The 14,889-nt window shown below is 57.2% G+C and overlaps 2 protein-coding genes across 4 annotated transcripts in view; both read right to left on the reverse strand.

The window, feature by feature from the left end:
- Nucleotides 1-1,283: 1,283 nt before the first annotated feature.
- NGB (neuroglobin) lies at nucleotides 1,284-5,988 on the reverse strand. Its single transcript, XM_057732972.1, has 4 exons — nucleotides 5,829-5,988; nucleotides 4,160-4,271; nucleotides 3,425-3,544; nucleotides 1,284-2,043 (listed from the first exon to the last, which is right to left on the reverse strand). Exons 1-4 carry the CDS (start codon nucleotides 5,915-5,917, stop codon nucleotides 1,909-1,911), a joined length of 456 nt encoding a protein of 151 aa, XP_057588955.1. The 5' UTR covers nucleotides 5,918-5,988; the 3' UTR covers nucleotides 1,284-1,908.
- Nucleotides 5,989-9,801: 3,813 nt separating this feature from the next.
- POMT2 (protein O-mannosyltransferase 2) overlaps nucleotides 9,802-14,889 on the reverse strand; it is a 43,520-nt gene continuing 38,432 nt past the window's right edge. The window contains exons 17-21 of one of the 3 annotated variants that reach the window (XM_057733288.1): nucleotides 14,608-14,667; nucleotides 14,412-14,517; nucleotides 13,459-13,599; nucleotides 13,189-13,303; nucleotides 9,802-12,384 (exon numbers count right to left, since the gene is read on the reverse strand). In XM_057733288.1, the coding sequence (XP_057589271.1) occupies nucleotides 12,279-12,384; nucleotides 13,189-13,303; nucleotides 13,459-13,599; nucleotides 14,412-14,517; nucleotides 14,608-14,667 (528 nt within the window). In that variant the 3' untranslated portion in view covers nucleotides 9,802-12,278. Of the gene's footprint in view, nucleotides 12,385-13,188; nucleotides 13,304-13,458; nucleotides 13,600-14,151; nucleotides 14,283-14,411; nucleotides 14,518-14,607; nucleotides 14,668-14,889 lie in introns of those variants that run through there. The other 2 variants (XR_009053333.1, XR_009053334.1) reach the window with 2 other exon arrangements.

Below are 14,889 nucleotides of genomic sequence, written 5' to 3' on the forward strand. Positions count from 1 at the left end.
CTCATTCCCCACGCCGCTGGTCATCTCTCTACTGTTGTGTGCCTGCTCCTCCTCACACACACACACACTCACACGCACACTCACACCCACTCACACACTCACACTCACACCTGCTCTTCAACTCCAATGTACACCCCAGGTAAACACAGTCTCCTTAAAAAGCCTGCCCTGGGATCGGCACCCCTCCGAAGAGGATCTAGACGCTTTCCTCGGAAACCCTGCAAGCTTTTGTGCTGTTTGCTGCTGTTCATTCTGTCCCTGGCCTCCCCTTGTTCATCAGCAGGTGAGCTCCCAGACGCCTGACCAGTGAACTGCTTCAGGCTCGGTATGTGTTGGAACAAACCAGCCCCCAAATATATAATGGCACAGACACAACAGAAGTTTACATCTCTTTCCTGTAAAATTCAAAATCAGTGAGCCTCTGCTCTACATGCTAGAGAAGTAGTTGGACCCTGCAAGGCACTTCTGATTGGTGGCTGCTCTCCTCCAAGCAGTGATTCAAGGACCCAGGCTCCTTTCACCTATGACTCTGCCATGTTCAATGCATGGCCCTCAAGGTCACTGTGAGGTCTGCATCAAGCTGCTGGAAGGATGACAGAGCACAGAGGAGCATGCAGGAGTTTGTGGGAACCAGGTCTGGAAGTGGTACACATGTCCACACATGCCATGGGCCAGAACTCAGTCACATGTCTCACCTAAATGCAAGGGACACTGGGAAATGTAGTCCAATGGCGTGCCCTGCCAGCCAGTTTCCACCACAGACCCCTGGCTCCATCTCGGCCACTGGTTCCCCCACACCTTTCCCTACTTTTCCACCCACTCTGGCCTTGGCCCTGTTGACCCCATCCTTCCTCCCTGTCCTACATCCACCGCCCTGCATCTGCGTCTGGCCACAAGCCAACACCAAAGAAAAGATCAGTCCCAGAGGTCAGAGAGGCACACAGAACAGGTTTATTTCGTATAAGATTATACAACCACAGCACACAGCAAAAGATAAAAGTGGAGACAGCTCAGGGTGAGGGCAGGGGGCCTCTCCTGCAGCTTCCTCTTCTATCCACCCAGCTAAGAACAGGCACACAGCAGGTGCTAAATACGGAGAGCTGTGGCCCCGCAGCAGGTGTGGCCGAGGCAGAAAGGGTGGTGGGGGTGAGGAAGAGCCACTGGGACTCAGGACTCTTGGGAATGAAGCCCCCCTCCTTCCTTGCCCTTCCCACCCTGGCTGGCTAGCTGGTTCCTACAGGGCGATAATAGGGGAGCTCCCACCAGACACTACAAAAGAAAAACTGTCGGGTGGCATCTGAGTGGGCCTCTGAGAATCACGGGGAGCCCATCACGGTGCCAGGTCTCCCTTCCTCAGTAGGTCTCCTGCTCCTGCTGCCTGTGATTCCACCACGAAGGCTGAAGCTGACCCACCTCTTCCCTCGTGAAAAGCAAACGCCTCTGGGAGAGAAAAGCACTGAAGGCAGGCAAGCTGGGAAGGTGCCCGAAGCTCAGCCACCCCACTGCCCCCTTGGCCCAGGCTCAGGTGGGAAGGGAGGGCAACCGAAGAGCCCATTCCCTCAAAGCCCCATACTCTCCTGGCCCATGCCACCTCTGCCACCAGAACGCTGCCCCTCCTCCTGGAGGAAGAGGGGATGCCAGAGGGGAAAGAAGGCCAGCAGGGAGGAAGCTACAGGAAATTTGAGGAACTCCGAAGCCCCTTTCTAAAGGAAAAGCCGCTCTGTCTACAGTTGGGGGTGAGGGGGACCTAGACCCAGCCCTACTCCATCACCTCTCCGGCATGGCCAAGGGGACAAGGACCATGATGCAGGAAGGCCTAGGGGGGCCTGGGCTACAACAGACACAGACCAACAGACAGACACAGACATCGGTGGCCGCTAGGTGGCAGCCGCTGGGCAGGGCCGCCGCTTACTCGCCATCCCAGCCACGACTCATGGCCTGTACCACGGCCCCGTACAGCTGGCTCCAGGCGGCCCGCGTGGCTGGAGTGAAGGCAGGGCCCAGGCATTTCTCCAGCATGTAGAGCAGGGACTCACCCACCGTCTGCAGAGGCAAGGGGCACCTGTCATTCCCAAAGGCAGGAAGGCATGCCCCCATTCCACAGGTGCGAAAACTAAGGCTTAGAGTTGGTAAGGACTCCTGGACTTCTCTCCTGCATGGGGCCCACACTTTCTGAGCAGAGTTCTGCCCTAATCCTTGGGTACATCTTAAAGGTGAGGCTTTAAAGTGAACAAAGCATTTCACTCCACTCCCAGTCTCACAACCACCCCAAGAGCGGGGCCGAGGCATTGCCTGGGACCTGCAGCTCAGACCAAGCGAAGTCATTGACCTGAGGCCTTAGTTTCTTCGTTTGCAAGACAGCAGTCATGGTGTTAAGAGTCCAGGCTCTGCAACCAGAAGAACCTGAGTTCACTTTCTGACTCTACTACGTATGAGCTGTGTGATCTTAAGCAAGTTAGGTAACCTTTCTGAGCCTCAGTTACTTCACCAGTAAAACAGGAAAGTAAAACTTTCAACTCATGAGATTGTTGGAACGATTAAGAAATCATCTATGAAAAGCTCCTGGCACAGCATCTATGCACAGTAAATCTTCAACAATAATAATGGCTCATTTTTTATTATTCATTATAAAATACAGTTTATTTATTCCACAAATATTTACTGAATATGCACTATAGACCAGACACTGTACTAGTGCTGGGGATGGAGAGAACAACAAGACAAAGTCCCTTCCTCAAGATACTTACGTCTGGCAAGGTGATTAGACTGTGTGGTAGGCTGTCAGGTGAGGGTCCCCAGTGAGCCACACCTTAAGGATTCACACCCTTGACCCTGGGCTCATCCATGTGACTGGCTTTGGCCAATGGGGAATTAGCAAGAGTGGTGCGAGCAGAGGCTGGCTTGTCCTCTTGAAACACTCCCTCTCGGAGCTGAGCAGCCACTCCGTAAAGAAGCTCAGCTAGACTGCCGAGTGATGAGGCCACAGGGAGAGAGATCCCAAAGGATGACAGCCCCAGCTGAGCTCCCAGCTGAATGCAATGCAGGCGTGACTCCAGCCACAGCACGCGGAACAAAAGAACCCCTCAACTGAGCCCGGAGAAATCAGAAATCATTGTTTTAAGCCAGTTTGTTCTGGGATGTCTTTATGCACAGCAATATAAAACTGAGCAGGCCAGCTAATCCCAAAGGCTCCTTCACTTTCTATGGTTCTAAAAGAAACCATACCAGAGAAGACAAATTGGAGGCTCAGAGAGGTCAAGGCAGTGCCAGGGTCACACAGCAAGTACACAACGATGCAGGCCCCAGCCCCGGTCATCTGAGGGTTTAGGTATGGGAAGGATGAACAGGTGCTTAGGGGAGGCCTAGGAGAGAGTGGTGACCTTGGGCCAGGAGCTTTGGAGAGAGAAAGAGTCCCTTTACCCACCGAGAAGGAGCTGAGCTTCACACCCACTGCCCGGTGCTTCCTGCCCAGGCCGGCAAGGTACTCCTCCAGCGAGGACAGGTCCTCCACGTTGGTCACCGCAGCATCAATCACGAGCATCACCTGCCAAGGCCGAGGTAGTGATGAAACCGAGAACAGAGCAACTCCCCACCCCCACTCACAACCACAGTCCAGAATCTGGGGATCCCCACCAGAAGGAAGTTTTCCAGGATCAGAGACGAAAGGCAGCCTACATCTGCATACCATAGGTGCTCAACATACAGTGGCCAAACTACTCGTGTTACACCGTGAAGGAAGCTGCTCTCCTCTGAGGGGCTCAGAGCCCTAAACACAGCTGCTGGACAGTGTTGTCCTCCCGGGACGGGGGGGACCCTGAGGCCCTGTGAGCGTCGCCAGCCTCTAAGAAAACCCCAGCTTGGTTTTCACAGCAGCTGGCCCCTGATGGAGCAGCGCCGACACCACCTGCAGGAGCCGGGGGACAAGGCCAAGGGCAAACGGCAGAGCTGCAGCAGCTGGCTGAGCGCAGGGTCGGGGAGAAGGCTGACTCGGATGCTCCAAACTCTGCCCAGCTCAGCGCAGAGGGAAAGGGCAGATGCCCCTGAGAGGAGGGAGCAGAAGGAGGAGGCCAGGACCGGGGCTGGGGCAGGAAACGGAAGTAATTCTCCCTTTGCTGAGTCCCTCGTTCTCTCCCAGGAAGGCGCTCTGCCTTGCCCTCACCTTCCTGATGTGGTCCAGGAACTCAGGGGAAGAGAGGCAGTCCTCTGGGCTGGAGAACTGGCGGCAGTTGTACTGGAAGAGGGGCAGCAGGTCCGGCTCCAGGTCGAACAGCCTGTTGGGGGAGCCCGGTGTCAGCCCTGGGGTGTTGCCCCTGCAGGCTTCACAGGCCCTGGCTGCCCAGCAGCAGGAGAGGGTGGGCAGAGCCTTGGCTGTAAACTAGAGCACACCCTCCAACCTGGCAGACATCCCTTGGCCAGTTTTGCCACTGCCCCTCTCTCACCTCATCCCCATCCTGGAAGGGGCATCCTGGAAAAAAAGTGTGTCCCCAGGCCTCTCATACCACCTGGAATATGGTAGCCCCTCCATAAAGCATTGAGGGGTGTGGACTGGGACAGGAAGGGGTCCTCAAACACCGTGGAGTCCATGGTGGGGAGAAAGCCTCTCTCTCCCCATCTCTCCCCTTCCCACCTCCCCCGCACCCCATGTCTCTCCTTCTCCTTCCCTCCCTCACTCCCTCCCATTCTTGGGTCAGAACCTCCCAGTCTAATCATGTCCAAGGGGTCTTGGGCCAGCAATGATAATAATAGTATTCAGAACCCCTTACACTTACTGAGCATCGAGTACCTTACACATGGTTAACTCACATATTCCTCACAATCCTTAGCAGTGGGTATAACTGTCAGCCTAATTTTATAGAGGAGGAAACAGAAGCCCAGAGAGGGTAAGTAACTTGCGTAAGGTCACAGTTTGGGAGTAGCAGAGCCACAGAGGGTGCCTGAGAAAACAGTGGGTTTGGGGAAAGCTGGGAGACACAAGCAGAAGCTCTCAGCCACATCCAGGAGGACCACTGGGGTTCTGTGTAACTCTGCAAATGTATTGCCTTTTTGTTTGGGGGGAGGTTTTGCAAAAGCCTCTTCAGAAGTTCTGGACTGGCTTAAGGAGGCAAGGCTCCTGAGAGACCATGGTGAGGGCGTATTGTCTCTTTGGTGATGGCAGAGGGGTTACCTAGACAGCTCCAAGCTGAGGTTGAAGACTGGCCTCCCCTTCCCCTTTGGGGTCTGCACATCCCATTACCCCTCTCTCTGGTGGTGAGAATTGGGCATCTGTCATCCCTTCCCTGGCAGATCTCTGGTCCTAGCCTGGTCCTTTCCTCAGAAAGCTTTACCCTTCCGTTGGTTACTGGAAGCGCACACTTTGGGGGCCCAGACCCTGTGCCCTGCCGTTGAGGCGCCCAGTATGCCCTCCCCACACAGGCCCTTGGAACACCCCAGTCTACCCATGCAGGCGGCGGTGGGCACCCCTGCACTCACCACCCAAGAAAAGAACACTCAGGAGGCACACAGCCGGGGAGGGGGGGCGCAGTGCGGGGGGACCCGAGGCCGCTGGCCCGAGTGATAAGAGATCCGCCAGAGAGACCCTGGCCGGCACCCAGAGAGCCCCGTTGCGAGCGGGGAGTGCTGGCTCGCAAGGCGCGCCACCGCCGCGGGAAGAGCAGCCGGGGCTGCGCCACCCGTCGCCGTACCCCGCTCCTCCGGCGCACATCTGGAGGCGCCCCAGCAGCACGGCAGCGGTCTGGTTTCCCTTCTCTGGCGCCGGCTCAGCCGCCTGGAACCCATTCCCGGCGAGGCACCCCGCTACCGCCCCCCGGGGGCGCTCGGGCCGCCCTCACCTGGCGAACAGGACGGTGCCATGCTCCAGCGGGCTGCGGCTCACCGCCCGCCAGCTCTGCCGGATCAGCTCGGGCTCCGGGCGCTCCATGCTTGCCCGGGGACGCGGGGCGCAAGGCTGGGACCCTCGGGGCGCGGGCACCGTCACCGCACGTGCCGCGCCATCTCCGCGGCGACGCGGCCACTCGGCACCTCCTACGGCCCCCGCGCCTCGGCCGGGCGGGGTCCAGCAACCGCTCCTTCCCCGCCCAGGTGGAGGCGCCCCCGCCGTGCCCGCCCCGCTGGCGCTTCCGGGGACCCCGCTCCGGCCACTGCGCCCTGCGCCCCGCGGCTCCAAGAGCGCCCCGCCCCGCGCCACCCGGGCTGGGGAGCTTTAAAGCAACCGCGGCCCCCGCCCCCTCCCGCCCATGTAGGCACGCATCTCTGGTCAACGGGCTCCATCCGGGGAGACCTGGTGGCACGGGAAAGGACCAAGCTTCAGGGCTTCACAGAAATCGTCGAGCCTCTCGGGACCTGTTTCTCATCTGGTGACACTTACTAGTTAGGGTACAGAGTTCCAATTTGGTGGCCTTAGGTAGGCTCTGCCAGAGCCACCTCGCCAGGCGCCCCACTCAAACACTGCCTGCAGGCATCTGACCCCTCAGTAAGGGGTCTCCTTCCTTCCGCCCCACGGTGGGGCCAGAGAATGCCAGGGCGCCTACCTGTGTGACGAGGCGGAGGCCGGGGAAGGGCAGGGGGAGGTCTGCCCTAGCTCTGGGCCTGACTGAGGGACCCTGGGACATTTGGAGGCCACCAGGACTCTCAACTTTAGGCACAGGGCCAAGACCACAGCCATTTCCATCCAGGCCTGGGTTTTCTTGAGACTCATCTTTAGAAACGTCAGCTCCAGTTCTAACCCAGTTGTGCTTGGCCAGGGTGGGGTCAGCATTTGTGAGCATTCCACTACTTGGACATTAGGGAGTTAAGCTAGAACATTCTACTATTCAGCGATTTTTAATAGACCTTTGTAAATGTTTAAATAGAAGTACTATTTATTTCTTTAATTTGAAGTACAGGAAACAGAATCGCATGTTTGCCATTCAGGGTGTGAAGTTGGTCACCTGTCAAGTAGACCTAAACCATTCTCTTTCAAACGTGAATGTTCCTCAGGCCCCAGCCCAGTTCTAGTGGCCCAGATTTTGAGGAGCAAGACCCTCACTTATCTTTCATTATGTCAAGTCTCCAAGCCTGTCTCCTCTCAGCCTGCCCACTTCTCTTTTTCTGTTTCCTTAGCTGTAGGGAAGGGGGTTGGTAGTGAGGTTCCCAGGAGCCTCTCAGCCCGCCTTCTTTGGTCCATGGGTACAAGGCGGGTATGCCAGGGCCTTCGGTCATGAACCGGCTGAGTCTCCGTGCCCAACCCTGTGCTAGACATGGCATGTTGAATCCTTGCCTTCTAGAACTTCTCCTATTGGCCCTGAATCAGGACAGAGGGCTTCAGCAGAACTCTTCTTTCCAAGCCATCTCACTGCTCTCCCTCCTCTAGGGACTCGGGGGTTTGGAGCACACCCTGTTCCTCTCGTCCCCACCCCTCCCCACGTCTCAGGGGGACTCTGGGCTGGAGCAAGGGAGCAAAGCTGTAAGGCAGCCTGGCTTGTGTCCTAAGGAGTCCAGGAGATCCCTAAATGAGAGCATAAAGGGCCTGGGAACTGAATGGAGAAGGCGGGGGTGCTCGGGGATCAGACTCCCAGGTTGGTGTCCCATGGCCCGGCAGCCAGGTCAGCAGGTCACAGGGGAAGGCCACATATGTCTGCGGCGACCTTTACCTTTCCGTGCCCCCATGCCCAGTGCTCCGTGCAGGCCACCTGGCTTGTCTGAGGCGTCCCACTCCACCCAGTTTGCACTTCCTGGCAAGAGTCTACACTTGGGACCCTTCGTGCCTGTTTTCTCCTTTGGACAGGGTCTGGAGTCTGCTAGGTTAGTGAGTTGATGGCTTTAGCTAGTACGTGGTGGAGTCAGCACTCACTCTGCCTTTCTAGAGTCAGGAAGCAGGAGGAGAGAGCTGAGTGCTCTCTGATCTCTGCTCCCCTTAGTGAAAAGGCCCAAGAACCTGGCTGGGCCTAAGCAGTCAGGGTGGTATATTCCAACCAGGAGACAGAGTGTCTGACTCCACATTTGAGGGGCTGGGGGAGTCACAGGAGCTCCTCATACCTGCCCCCCATCTGCCCACAACTTGGGCAGGAGGTTCTCATCAAGGAGAGGGTTCAAGTACTATTCTAGAGCCAGTGCTGCCACTGAGGCCGATTTCTCACCAACAACAGAGTTGGCATTTATCGAGCAACCATATCCAGACACTGTGCAAGAGACTTTGCATCACTAACTTTTTCATTCTCATAATAACTCTATGAAGTAGATCCTATTTATTATACCCTTGTTTTACTGCTGAGGAAACGGAGGCAATGAAGTTGAGTAACTGGCCCAAGGTCACATAGCTAGTAAGTGGTGGGGCCAGGATTTGAGCCCAGGACTGATTCTGGCACCTCCACTAGGCTTCCATGCCCCACTGCCTCCCTCATTTTAATGGACGGTGACCAAGAGCTGTGTCCACGGTTCAGACCAAACCAGGATCACTGGGTCTGGGTCAAAGGCGTGTCAGAGATGGCTCTTAGATGGCTTGTGAGAGCCAGCTGTGCCCATCCTTCCCACTTCTCATTCCGCAACATCAGGTTGGTAGCCTGAAATAGGCCATGGTGGAGTGCTTACACCACGGAAATTGGCAAATACTACAAATCAGGGCTTTTTCCCACCCAGAAAACCACTGGTCTGGGTGCACCAGGAAATACCAGGCCCTGGATGAGCTGTCGATGCTTAGGCAGAAGGTACAAGTGAACATGCTAATCTGAGTCGAAGCCTTTTCCCCAGGGCATCCAGGCTGTCCTGGGCACGTGCTTCTAGTCCCAGGACCAGGTTGGAGAGGCAGAAAAAGCCCAACTTGGTGTTTAGTCCTGGCTCTACTGTTTACTAATCGTGGCACCCTCAGCAAGTGATTGGAATCTCTCCTGGGTAGAATGGGGACAAAAACAGCACTGACTTCACTGGGCCTTGTGAGGATTCAGTGTCACAGATGCGTCATGAGTCAGTAAACTAAGCTGTGCCAGTCAAGAAGTGTTTGGTCCTTTTCTAACCTGCCTATCCTTGGCGGTTCTACCTCCTGAGCATCTGCAGGACCCCCTCTCTCTCACCTCCAGCTACTCTTGGTCCTAAGAAGGAGGTCGGTCAGACAGCCCAGAAGATCCCCAGTTTCACAGGGCAGCGGACTCCTCTCCTCCCTCAGCCTGTGTCCAAAACAAGTCAGCTCTTAGCTCCTTCAGACCCTTAGCATGACTCCTATGACAGAAGACCGCTGTCAAGACGGGGGCCTCTGGGACTTCCCTGCTGGTCCAGCGGCTAGGACTCCATGCTCCCAATGCAGGGGGCATGGGTTCAATCCCTGGTCGGGGAACTAAGATCCCACGTGCCATGCGATGTGGCCAACAAACAAACAAAACAAAGCAAAATGGGGGCCTCTGGTTAGCAGAATGGACATTGTTGCTACAATGCTGGCCTGCCCAGCTGTCTCAGAAGCAAACAACTGTTGCTCTCTCTCTCATTCCTTTCTAAACTTGGCGTGAGGAAGTTAAAAGAGAAAAAATAAGGTCCAGCTTTCTACTTATTTTGGAATAAGTTTAAATAAATCAAAATAACAACCGACATTACTCAAGTGACCTTATCCATGAGAGGGCCTAAATGTCCCATGGTGTAGCCCAGCTCACCTGCCCAGCCTAGGGCCTCTGCTGGAATTAGAATGGCCTCAGACTCCAGACACAATGGAATGGTTCTTGCACTCAAAACATTCTTCTCTCCTTTCTGGGAGCCAGAGGGCAAGTCAGATTCAATTAAGTACAACAAGAACAACACGGCATTCAAAATAAGAGCTATTTATTACAAAAGTAAACGGCCTCTGATTATCTGTGGAAAGTTTTTTTAATATAAAACGCAGCTCAAGAAGCTGGCTGGAGGTTGAGCTATGTCTCCTTCTTTCACCAGCAAGTCTGTGGGGCGTGTCACATTCTGCCTGCTCCTGGGGGCTGCAGCCCATATTCAGAGCAGCACCCCGACAACCCCTCTCCCCAGCGTCTTCCAACAACAGAACCTGAGTACGTGAAGCTGCATCAACCCATGCGGCCTTGTCCTCAGAGAAGTGTCTGCCAGTCTGGGCAAGGAGGAAGAGGAGGGAGTGGGCAGAGAGCTCTTCTCCCATCTTTGGAAAGCAGTGGAAGAGACAGAGGACACTTTTGTCCCCTCTGTGGGCAAATTAGGAGGGAGGGATGGGCAGGAAGCTGGCTGGGCTTTCTCCTTCCTCATCCTCACTCAGAGTGGCTGCCCCTCTGGCTCCTTCAGAGCACCTCCCTTCCAACAAGATCCTATTAGTTAAAAAGAAGGCACAAGGGAACATCAGCCACCTTCCGATTGTCATCGTGGGGCCATTGTTCTTTGCTAAGAGCCAAGCACAGGTTCCTGCATTCCACCTCCAGGAAAGCCCACCCAGATCGCTGCCCCCACCCAGCTCAGAAGAAACCAACTCGGCCTGGGGGAGAGAAGGGAGGAACAGGGGGAGGGGAGAGCAGAGGTTCTCTGTCCTGCTCTCCTTCCCTTCCAGAAATGCAATTAAGCAAGCAGCCCAGACTCAGCACCCAGCAGCGCTTCCTGCTGGGGGAAGTCAAAAGGGCTGCAGCCCCAGGAAAGGGAGGTCATCAGGCCCCAGATCTAATTAACAAACCTGCCTTGCTTTTGCTACATTTCCTCTATTAACATTAATGATGGTTGGTCTGAACGTCCGAGCGTGGCCTGAAGCTTCCCTCCCCACCACCCAGTAGGTAGCACAGCCTGTCCTTGGGACCAATTTCCAGTCTCCGTGGCAACCGCCTAGCAAAGATGCTCTAAAGAGCTCTGACCCTGTCAGAACTGGTGGGGGCTACAGAGGAGGGAAGATGGAGCGTGGCAGAGACTCATCATTAAACCTTGAAGCATCACAGTCCTCTAAGACAAAATAAGACTTCGTCATGCACCGGGAGGACGGAGGCAGGCTGAAAGAGTGGCCTTGGGTTAGTTCCGTTCTAAACCAAGGGTTTTCTTTATCTCTCTCGTTTGGGGAGGAAGTAAAAGGAACAGCTCTGAGCTTCTTGCTTGAGCTTCAAAGTGGTAGAAAGGAGAAGCTCTTCTGCATTTCTAGGTGCTCTGGGTCTTGGGGGGAAAAGAGATTGGTGAAACCATGACACAGAGTAAGGGAAATAAAACGAAATGAAATGGGGGGGGGCGGTTGTCAGCAGGCGAGGACTAGAGAAGTCAAGATGGGGAAAGCTTCGTGAGTGACAGGAACACCAGCCCAGAAAAGACCAGAGCAGCCCACACCCTGACACCCCACTGGAGCCCCAGCCCAGCACCACACACACATCCCTGCTCTGCCGCACAGCCACCTCGCCTGCTGGAGAGGGGCCCCAAAGGCCCTCCCTGCAACCAGGAGAGTGCATGGGCCCCACCCTCACAGCTAGGCTGAGTGCAAAAGGAAAGGGATGGGCAGCCAGAAATCGCCTCTAGCTCCCTGGGCATGTGGACACGCAGTAGCCAAGGACAGGGTGCCATTCCTCCCACCAACCTCATGGTGGGACGCTCCCAGACAGCGAGGAACTGAGGGCTGAGGAACAAGCCTGGAGAGCTCTCAGCGGCCTCGCTCTGGGGCCCAGCCCTCTGCGCACATTGCAGGCAGAAGTCCAGCCACCTGCGGCCACAGAGGAGGCTTCCCAGCAGCAGCCGCGCGGGAAAGCGGCTGGGAGGCGGGGCCTCCAGCTCAGGGGCGCTCAGCTATATTTGCTTATTTGGGGGAAGGAGGGCAGCACAGCTTTGACAGTCCCATCTGCTCTGCCCTTAGTGACGTCTCAAGGTGGGGTCAGCGCTTTCAGCCTTCTTGGAGGTCTGAGAAGTTCTGATGAATCTTACAAACCAAATCCAGTGTGAAAAAAAATACCAGAAAATACTACTGTAGCCCTGGACGATAGAGTTTATGACACTCAGCTGTCCACAGTCATGCTCTATATTCCACAGGTATACCGACACACGTACCCTCACATGCACACTCCCCCCCACACACCCTCTCACACACTCATCCTTCCCCCCGCTGCACACGCCGGGAAGCGGGCCTAACAGATGCCGCTGCTTGCTGAGCCGCCCCAGCGGAGGAGCTTCTGCAGACGGAGCAGAGCCATGGCTCTCTGGTGGCTTAAACTCCAGGTGCGCTCCCAGCGCGGTCCTGGCAGGCAGCAGAATCCCGCAGGCTCCTCGGGTGGCTTCCTCCACAGCTGCGAGGGTCCAGGGACGGGCTCCACAGCTGGCTGTCCCCAGGAAGTTCCTGGACCCAGGCTGGAGTCCTCGCAGTGGCCTCAAAAGTCCCATGATTCCAGCCACCTTAGTCCTGCCATTGGACTTCGGGGGTCCTGGGCTAGGGGACCAACCATCCCATAGGCCAGAGGGTGGAAGAGGTAGAAGCTGAGGGAGAGAATCCAGAGGGAGGCAGTTGGCACCCTAGTGCCTCCGCGGAGGCGAGGGGCCCCACAGGGCACTGAAACTCAGCTCCTCCTGCTGGAGCTCAGGGGACTCTCTCTACCCACAAGCCCCAGCCCTTCTTGTCACCATGTCTACGTGAGCGCGCCACCTGGGCAGACCGCAGTCTGTGAACTTAGAAGAGGCTGACTTAGTGACAATAAGGCAAAGGGCTCTTCCCAAGAGGCCAGAGCAGTCCAGGGTCTGGTCATGGACTGTTTGGCCCAGACTATTTGTCAGAATGTGGACGTGCTCTCAGGTCTTAGGCCCCCCATTCCCTGCTCAGACTTTTACATTGCCCTCAGGCCTCTAAAGGCCAGTGGTTCTCAACAGCGGGTCAGTGAGACCTGTGAGGTGGGAAAGGGGGAGGCTTGCCGAACAACACCCTCCTGCCAGTTTCTCTGAGCCACCCCCCACCCCACCCCCTCCCCCCACGGAGAGCTGTTCTGACCGGGAGCCACGTGACTAAAGCAGGGCACCCTGCCGCATGGGCCGGAGTGGTCCAAAAGCTGGGAGCAAGGGGAGAGAATGCAGAGAGGCAGCTCATGCTTCGCCCATCTGGCTGCACATCCGGGTCACGTGGGGAGCTTTAAAAACGGGGGCTGGCAGGGCCCACGCTGGGCTCTCTGGAGACGAAGCTGGGCACCAGTGTGCTTCAAAAGTGTCCCAGGGGTTCTGATATGCAGCCGGGGGCCGAGGCCTCAGGGCTGGGGGTTGGGGGCAGCAATGCAAGGTGCAGGGCACGCTCACCTGTAGGCAGTTCCCAGAAGCAGGCTCAGGATCCCCAGCGCGTGTACGTGCCCAGCCAGAGAAAAGGCGGCCAGGCTCCAGGCACAGAGCCGCAGGAGGGTGTCCCACAGAAGGCCTGTGGCAGGAAGAGAAACCTCGCATCCGTCCGTCAGAGGATGCCTTCTGGGGAGGCAGCAGCAGAGGGTTTCCCGCAGCGTGGCCGCTCCACGGTGGCCTCCTCCCCCGCCCCGCCCTTATCACCCAGGTCCCGAGGGCGAGGCTGGCGCTGACCTGTCAGCATGCTGGAGAAGAGCATGGCAGGGAAGTAGTGGTGGAAGTAGAGGATCCGGCCCATCAGGAAGAACGGGAAGTAATGGATCATCCAGCCAAACAGGAGCTGCCCACCTCCTTGCAGCAGGACCTGGGACAGCCCTGGGCCCCAAGCAGCACAGCCCGGTCAGCCGACAGGGACGGGGCAGGAGCCCGGTCTAGCCCCGCTCTGCCCCTTCCTTGCTGTGTGACTTGCATACGCCACATCACCTTACTGGGCCTTCCCTCCCTCACGGACCCGAGCCGAACAGCTGGCAGGAGAGGAGCAGCTGCTCGCCACCCGGCCCAGGGAGGCCTCTGCACCCACGGCAGGGGCGCCAAAGCCCAGCAGCAGGCAGCCCGGCCTCCAGCTCCAGCTCCCACAGCCCCGCTGCCACACAGGTCTCTGCAGCAGCAGACGGGGCGGAGGTGTGGGCAGAGGTGAGGACGGAGGTGGGCGAGGGGCTGGTCTGGGACTGTGTCTGCTCAGACACGGAGCTGCAGAGGCGGAAGGAGCCTGTGTGAATGTCTCAGAGGCTCTGGCCCATGGCCTGGGGCTCCTCGCTACCTGCCTGGAGGACAGGGCCACAGGCAGCTCTGCCTAGTGCACAGAGGTCACAAGTGAAGGCTCTGAACTCAGATCACTAGGGTGTGAACCTCAGCTGTATCACTTACTGGGATAAGTTTCTTAACCTCTTTGTGCCCTGGTTTCCTCATCTGTAAAGTGGGCTAATAACTCTACTTTATAGGGTTGTTGGGAAGATGTAGTGTTTAACACAGCACTGGGCATTTGGTGACTGTGAGCTCTAAAAAGCAAAAGAGAAGGGACGAATGGAGGGAAAGGCAAAGGATGGCCCATCAGCAGGCGGGCCCTCCCCGAGGGCAGGCGCCCTGCCGGCCGCCAGGTGGGGGGCGGGAGAGCCCAGGGACCTGACCTTCAACCTCGGCAGGCAGACGTGCCCCTCTCTGCACAGCCACAGCAAAGATGCTCCCTGAGAGGAGGTAGAGGGCGATGCTCAGCAGATTCAGCCACCAAACCACCTGCAGGGAAAGAGAGCAGCAGGGGGAGAGGAAGCAGCAGCCCTCCACGGGCACAGCTCAGGGCCCAGACAGGCTGTGCGCGGCACTCACCGGGTTGCCGAGCAGATACACACGGAAGTCGGTGTCGTTGATCCCGGAGAAGCGCAGGCCCTGTGGAGCAGAGGACACGCTGCTGGCCCAGAGCTCAGCTCCTCCCAGCCACACGAGTTCCAGGAGGAGGAAGACGGCTCACCCTTCACAGACAGGGGGCCCGGACGGGAGGCTTGGAGTGGGCACAGTCTACGTGAGCTCCCTGGGAAGGCGGGACGCGAACCGGGGCGGACAACAGCCCGTCTCTGGCCACCCTGCGCCGGGCAAGGCCGCACCCCGCCA

This window comes from Hippopotamus amphibius, chromosome 4 (genome assembly GCF_030028045.1).
Source record: "Hippopotamus amphibius kiboko isolate mHipAmp2 chromosome 4, mHipAmp2.hap2, whole genome shotgun sequence".
NCBI classification, from domain to species: Eukaryota; Metazoa; Chordata; class Mammalia; order Artiodactyla; family Hippopotamidae; genus Hippopotamus; species Hippopotamus amphibius.

What these genes read in the sequence shown, in the direction of transcription:
- NGB (XM_057732972.1), bottom strand. Translation starts at nt 5,917, where the DNA reads ATGGAGCGCCCGGAGCCCGAGCTGATCCGGCAGAGCTGGCGGGCGGTG. An exon ending in GGCACCGTCCTGTTCGCCAG is followed by an intron (nt 4,272 to 5,828) that starts GTGAGGGCGGCC and finishes CTCCCCCAACAG; the next exon opens with GCTGTTCGACCTGGAGCCGG. An exon ending in TGAAGCTCAGCTCCTTCTCG is followed by an intron (nt 2,044 to 3,424) that starts GTGGGTAAAGGG and finishes TTGCCTCTGCAG; the next exon opens with ACGGTGGGTGAGTCCCTGCT.